At 35.3% G+C, this 7,795-nt stretch overlaps 1 protein-coding gene across 1 annotated transcript in view; it reads left to right on the forward strand.

Moving 5' to 3' along the window:
* Nucleotides 1–1,333: 1,333 nt before the first annotated feature.
* LOC107550133 (pleckstrin homology domain-containing family G member 4B-like) overlaps nt 1,334–7,795 on the forward strand; it is a 15,142-nt gene continuing 8,680 nt past the window's right edge. Inside the window, 13 exon segments of the mRNA XM_016231361.1 lie at nt 1,334–1,355; nt 1,358–1,957; nt 2,006–2,266; nt 2,785–2,952; nt 3,778–3,901; nt 3,984–4,074; nt 4,151–4,237; nt 4,359–4,475; nt 5,244–5,333; nt 5,466–5,617; nt 5,706–5,844; nt 6,733–6,855; nt 7,005–7,196. Of these exon segments, the coding sequence (XP_016086847.1) occupies nt 1,334–1,355; nt 1,358–1,957; nt 2,006–2,266; nt 2,785–2,952; nt 3,778–3,901; nt 3,984–4,074; nt 4,151–4,237; nt 4,359–4,475; nt 5,244–5,333; nt 5,466–5,617; nt 5,706–5,844; nt 6,733–6,855; nt 7,005–7,196 (2,166 nt within the window).

A 7,795-nucleotide genomic window follows, 5' to 3' on the forward strand; every position in this document is an offset into this window, starting at 1 on the left:
TTTATAGAGGGGGTTCTGAATATCTCTTTTTGTCACTCCATAAATAGGAAAAATACTGTCAATAGAAAGGAAAAAAATATCCCTCCACACTTTAGGAATAAAATGTGACCCTGGAGCACAAAAGCAGTGTTAAGTCGCTGGGCTATATTTGTAGCAATAGCCAAAAATACATTGTATGGGTCAAAATTATAGATTTTTCTTTTATGCCAAAAATCATTAGGATATTAAGTAAAGATCCGGTTCCATGAAGATATTTTGTAAATTTCCTACCATAAATATATAAAAACTTAATTTTTGATTATTAATATGCATTGCTAAGAACTTCATTTAGACAACTTCAAAGATGATTTTCTCAATATTTAGATTTTTTTTGCACCCTCAGATTCCAGATTTTCAAATAGTTGTATCTCGGCCAAATATTGGTATGCATCAATGGAAAGCTTATTTATTCAGCTTTCAGATTATGTGTAAATCTCAATTTCGAAAAAATTGACCCTTATGACTGGTTTTGTGGTCCAGGGTCACAAATGTTATATAAATCCGTGCAAATGATATATGAACAACCCCCTCAGTAAAAACCGTCAGAATACAGAGAGGAATAAAACGGCTAAGTTTGGTGTTTGTAAGTGCTGCTGAAGTGCAGAAAAAACTCTTTAAAGATATGAATTGCAATTCAAATCTACAGACGCAAATAGATAAAGTGTAATAAAATAAACATTTAAATTGGATGTTTTCTTTCCACTAGTCTGAAATAAGATGTTATGGAGGCAAAGTAGCCCAATTTCTAAAATTTGACCAGTGCATGAAAAATAATGGTTTTGATTTAAAATAACATGCACTGATAAATTGTTCACAATAAGAAGGAAACAGACTATTTTTATTTCATGTTGACTTTAAATTTGTTTCTGGACATTAAATGCTGGGTTATCTGTAACTTTCTCCGATTGAACGAGAGGAAGATGTGCGTTTTTCATGTATTTGGCCCCTGTCAATTGGGCCCTTGCCCTTAAATGGCATGTGTATGTGTTTGCACGTACATGTGCGTATACTTAAGGCCACTGGACAGTAGGGATGTCCATTAACCCTGCGGTCCGTCACTGCTGAAACAGCAGCGGCTAAATCCAGATCCACAGACTAAAGGGTCAGATTTGGGCCTGAGGGTCAGAGAAACTGAATCTGAAAACTTCCCCCGGACCGTCTCACACTCATACCTGTCTGTTATGCTCATGACCAAAAACACAATTCAATCAAGTAAGTGTGAGCTGAACATTCAAGAGAGACAGTTTCTCATTTTAACCAACTGGATGCATATTTCCTTAAAGGTGTGGATGGAATGCCTCTGGCTCGCTGCATCCTCAAACCCAGCAGGGTGTAGTTAAGGTTCCTTGGGAAGAGGTGGCCAATCCTGAATTTGAAGACGATCGGAGGATGGCCTCATCGTCTCAGTCAAACCAACAGGAGTCTTTGAGTTTGTGCCATCCACATACACCTACCCTTTCTAATTTCTCCGTCGAGACGAGGATTTTTCCTGCATGGGATGGTATAGCAGTGTCCTTGCGTTTTGAAGACAACAGCAGTAGTTACTCTGAAATGGATCCAGCTCAGTCTGGGATGCGACTGGTGGGATGGGTGTCTCCAAACTCATGGGACAGCAGATGTAAGAGCAGTTTGGTTAGCAATTGCAATGATCTAATGGGCCTTACCAGAGAAACCCAAGGATACTCACAGACTTGGGCTCAACCTCATACTCCTCTGCTGAGGTCCAGTGGTGCTACTCGGGACCGTACGACTTGCGTTCGCACCGTGAGGTTTGCAGAGGAACCCTGTACGCCGTGCATGCAGAGGAAACACGGACAAGGGACCAAAGCACAAAAATGTCGGTTCATGGAAGCACAGGAGAAACCTATTAAACCCATTAAACCCAAAGAACAATCTGAGCATCCAATTGAGCCGAGAAGCCTTCACAGACCTGCTCAGGAAAATCCAGCTTGTTGCAGCTCCTCAGAAACAGGTCCGTTAGGTAATTACTCCAGCAAAGGGCTGGATCAAACACAGAACATTTCTCAGGACAACATAGACTGTTTTACTCCAGCTGTGGTTGGGACGTCTGAGAAGTGCCACATTATTATCCAAGGAGAGACAAACGAGGCGGACAGGAGCAGCTACTTTGAAACGATTCCCAGGCTGCATGTGGTTTCAGGGAAGAAGACCATCGCTTTTGGACTTGTGTCTCCAAAGACACACAGGAGACAACTAGCGGCTCAAGGTTTGGATTATTTCGGATCAATCTACTGTATCTATCCATCAATCTATCTATCCGTTCATTTATCCATTCATCTATCCATCCTATATCTATCTTTCCAACCACTCATCCATCTTTACATCATCAACCCTTCCTATATGTCTATCTATCTTTCGATACATTCATCGATCCATCTGTCCATCTATCTGTCCATCCATCCATCCATCCATCTATCATCTATCCATCCATTCATCCATCCCTCCCTCCCTCCCTCCATCCATCTATCTTTCATCTAGTTATCTTTCCATTCATCCATCCATACATCCATACATCCATGCACTCATCCTATATGTCTAGCTGTCTTTCCATCCATCCCCTTTTCAAGACACTATCCCAAGAAAAAAGGAGGAAAACATCAATGTTAGAGCAAATATGTTCAATGTTTTATTTAAAGACAAATTCTTATGATCTTATGAATCTTATTAGAAGCAAAACAATATCTTTGATCATGTTTTAATGCATGTTGACTAATTCCTTTGAAGATCTCTCTCAGGACCCAAAAACTCTGTCCCCTCCTATTACTGGAATGCGGATAAATGTTTCAGATGCAACAGCGCAAGCTGAAACAGAGAGACCACCATCCAGATCATCCACACTTCCTCCACTTAAAGCCAATGGCATCCTTCACTCAGGAATGGTGTGTCTTACAGGTAAAAAAAACACACACAAATATATAATTTCCCAAACTAATACATGCATTTTTATGCTTTGAAACTGTAAACATTTGGTGTTGTAATTTGGTTGTAAAAATGTGTCAGCGAGGTAAAATTATCTACCTGTCTGACATACAGTAGATGAGTCAAAACTGCAAGAAAAAAATTATTTTCATTAAGAATGAGATCAGCAATGCTTAAATTTTAATTTGCAAAACTTAAATTTGATTAATATAATTTAATGCACAAATATACGCATAATAATGTATATATATATATATATATATATATAATTTTTAAATAATAAATCTACAATTAATTACATTTAAAATCAAACAATATTTAAATGTATATTTTTATTTTAAATATAACTAAAATAAATAAATAAAATATACATTTATGTTTTTATTTCAAATTATTTCAAATTAAACTAATGAACAAATTTAACAAAAATAAATGTATAATGTTTTTTTATTTTGAATTATGTATTTAAAATTAATTAATAAATACATTTAAATGTATATTCTTGAAATTATATATTTAAAATTAATAAGTGTACATTTGCATTTTGGTAAATGAATAAAATAAATTCACTATATAATATTTTGTGTTGGGGCCAGTGAGAATGTTAACTATTGGCCTAACCAAGCAAGCAGAAATAACGAGCCCATGTTGTGTTTTCTATTGAAATTCAATGTTTTATGCGCTGCAAAGCAAATGAAAACAGATGTTCCCAGACTGCAGTAATGAAAGCATTTGCCACTTACAGGACAGCACTGTGTCACGGTCTAATGTCTGTCTAACCTCATCTGCCTCCTCCAGGTGGTCAGGACCGTTCAGGTCGAGCAGTTCTGGAGATTTATGGAGATCATCAGGTCTGGGTTTCTGCAGCCATTTCAAGCCAGGAGATCTGCAAACTGCTGCTGTACTTTCACATCATCACCAGGTACTATACAAAACATCTGCCCTACAAACACACCATAGAGATGTTCACTGCTGAAAGACAGACTGATGTATCTTATTTTTAGGAAAGAAAAAGATCTAGGAATGACGGTGGTGTTTGATGCACGGAAGAAGCCGCCACATCTAGAGTTCGCCAAAGCTCTCCTTATGCTCCAGGTGTGTGTGTGTGTTTGGGTTAAAACTGTAGCTTGAAAACCTCTTTAGGCACTACATCTTGAGTGTTTGTCCACAGGGACACACTCCTCATGCTGTGCATTGGGTTCTGCTGCTGGTGAATAAGGACAACAGCCACAGTCATGAGAAAAGGCCCGGCGTTACGGTCAGAACTGTTTTTTCTTTTTTCTATAATTGCACACATACACCTGGCTTCAGTGGTTTTCTTTATTGTCGTGCATGTAAGCGTATTTCTAACAGACTTTGATCTTCTCAACCCTCTGCAGATGGAAACTGTGACGTCACTTAAGGCTCTGAATAAATTAGTGGACGTCAGTCAGCTGACTGCGGCTCTGCACGGATCCTTCCAGTACAATCACTGTGACTGGCTACAGATCCATCAGGTACATTCATGTGTAACCAATTTGATTTCCACCAGCAATATTAATAAAATATCAAAAATATAATATTATTGTTGTATTTTATTATTTGATAAATACTTTATATCATATTTTAAATTATATTCAATTATATATTTTTTAACTGATACAGTAATATTTATTATATTTTTTACATTTCTCATAATACATTTTTATATTATTATTATTATTATATTTTCAATTATAATATATTTCATACAGTATTATAATGTACACTATATAGCATCATATTTAAAAAATAATGTTATATTATACATTTACAACTATTATTATTACTACATTTACATTTTATTTTATAAATGTTACTTTATATTATCATATTCTCAATTACATTATATTTAATATACAAGATTATAATTGATCATATTATTTTACATTATATTTAAAAACAAACTATAATATTTATTAAAACAATATTGTTATATTATGTTTAATATTATATAAATAATACATTATTATATTATATTTTTAATTATCACTTTTATAAATATTACTTTATCAATTATGCTATTATATTTAATAACATATTACATTAAATTACATTATATTTAAAAAATAATGTAATTGGCATGGTATATTATTATTATTATAAACTTCTACTTGCAAGGATACATTATAATGGTTATTATTATTATTATTATTATTAATTTTTTTTATTAAATTCATATTTTCACTTTATAGTTCCTCTAACCTTGCATATCTGTATAAAGATGCAATATTTTGATGTTACAGAAACTCTATCCATTAGTGTCAGATCTTCAGGAGGCGTCCGCTCTGCTATCAGGAGCCATAAAGAAACTGGAAGGTGTCGACACGATGCAGGTAGTTACACATTTTTCTCTGCTCTTATTCGGTCTTCAACCAACTTCCTATCTCCAATTAAAATTATTCATACATAAAAAATGCCGTTCGTACTTAAAGATGATGCACAGACCTCTGTTGTGTGTGAATCAGGAAGCGCAGCAGTGCATTGAGGAGCAGGGAGCTTTAATGAAGGATGTGCTGGAAGACGCCCGATTGGTCGGTTTGCAAAGGGGAGGCGGAGCCATGCTGGCCAGGCTGAGGTGGGAAACTGAAGTGAGGTCACCAGACTGTGAATGGAGCCGGTAAATGCACACATTTAAGCCCACTTCAGCTTCAAACACGTTCTACTGAAGGTACCTGATGGAGATAATCATCTGTGTTTTCCCGCAGTGAGGTGATCGACACAGTCACACATCTCTACAACACCATGGAGGAGCAGGTGCACGTTCTGGCCAGGAAGTCCAATATGTCCCTGCAGCACCTGGACTTCCTGTTACAGCTCAGAGAGATGGAGTCCAGGTTTGCAAAGGTATAATCACACCTGTAAATGAAAGACAAACAAAAAAAAGTTTAAAATTGGTTTTGCTTAAAATAGGTTTTACTTGTACTTTAAAGACGAAACGTCTGGGGCTTGTAAAAAAAAAAGTAGTTTTTGAAAGAAGTCTCTTCTGCTCACCAACGCTGCATTTATTTGACCAAAAATACAGCAAAAACAGGAATATTGTGAAATATTATTACAAATTAAAATAGCTGTTTTCTATGTGAATAGATTGTAAACTGTAATTTATTTCTGTGATGCGCAGCTGTATTTTCAGCATCATTCCTCCAGTCTTCAGTGTCACATGATCTTCAGAAATCAGTCTAATATGCTGCTTTGCTGCTCAAGAAACATTTTTGCTTCGTATTTTTGTGGAAACCATGATACATGTTTTTTTAGGATTCTTTGAAAAATAGAAAGTTCAAAAGAATAGCGTTTATTTATTAAAGAAAACTTTTGTAACATAAATATCTTTCCTGTCACTTTTCATCAATTTATTATAGTATTACAGTATAACATTATTATATAAATATTTATACATTATTATTATTTTAATACATACTGTATAAAATATTTATAAATAATTACAATTATATTCAATGATATATTATAATTGATACTATATTAAATGTTATTATATTAAAAAAATAATAATGTAATATATAATATTATATATTTATTATTATATAAACATTACTATTGTTGCTTATTGTTCTTTCCAACATTAAAAATGTCCTTACTGTCACTTTTGATCAATTTAATGAGTCCTTGCTGAATAAAAGCATTAATTTCTAACAATAAATAAATCAATAAAACAGCAGTGCACACTGGTCTTCTGCATTCAGATGCACTGCATTCAGAAAGCGTTTCTGTCTGTAGATTAAGGACTGGTTCGACACAGAAGGAGAAACGCAGCTCCTGCAGGCTGAATCTGTGGACGACTGCAGTGAACGAATCCAGCAGATGCTGCAGAGTTTCAAAGCTTTTCTCTCTGAAGCAAACGTAAGTGAAAGTGTAGAATCTTTATGGTACGCCGCTACAGAAGTGACTTCAAAAATGTAAAGATTAAACCTCAACTTTGCCATCAAAATCAATAAGAGGTTCAAATCTGTGGTGTTTAATCTTGAAACGTGTTTCTGGTTAAACATCAGGAGCGAAAGCATCAGGCGATGATGCTGGTGTCTGACGTGGAGAGCGTTCAGGGGCCAAACTATCCCGAGACGGAGGTGTTTCACAGGATGGTGTCCGTGTTTAAATCCAGTCTGGCTGACTCTGTGTCACGGGCCGAGCGCTGCTGTGAAGAGCTGGGGATGATGGTGTACATCTGTCACTTCTGTGAGAGGGTATGGAAGCCTCTTTCATAATAATAATTAGCAGAAAATTGGGAACCAGTGGCTCAGAAATGATTCTCTTCCAGGTTTAAAGACTGCAAACCGAACAACTCTGTAGTCCTCCTAATTTAGTGAAAATCGTGAGATTATGTTGCCACCTAGTGAAGTGTTATACGCTATAACTAGTCAAAAAGTAATTTGCCTTCCTTCAGTACCGTATTGGCCCGAATATAAGACGACCCTGATTATAAGACGACCTCCCTTTTTCCAGATGTACCTTTTGGAAAAAGGCTTTTTAAAAACCAAATCTTGTTTTTTCTCAGTAAAACACATTTTGTCTTCAATTATTTTCATATTGCATATTTTTCCTATTTTAATTTTTGTTTTGAAAGTATGGTAAAAACTGGTAAAATGTACCAACAATCACATTAAAAAAATATACACTTTTTGATATACCATTAAAAAAACAAAAAAAACAGGTAGCCCATCTGAATTAGGACATTTAGGCTATCTATCTAATAGTAGCCTACCAAAATCTTATTAACAGTAGAAGTTAAATCTTACTGTAGTCTTCAAATCTGGGTACTGTCTTACGTTTTAAAATCACAAAG

Source organism: Sinocyclocheilus grahami, unplaced genomic scaffold (genome assembly GCF_001515645.1).
Source record: "Sinocyclocheilus grahami isolate Dianchi unplaced genomic scaffold, SAMN03320097.WGS_v1.1 scaffold389.1, whole genome shotgun sequence".
Taxonomy (NCBI): domain Eukaryota; kingdom Metazoa; phylum Chordata; class Actinopteri; order Cypriniformes; family Cyprinidae; genus Sinocyclocheilus; species Sinocyclocheilus grahami.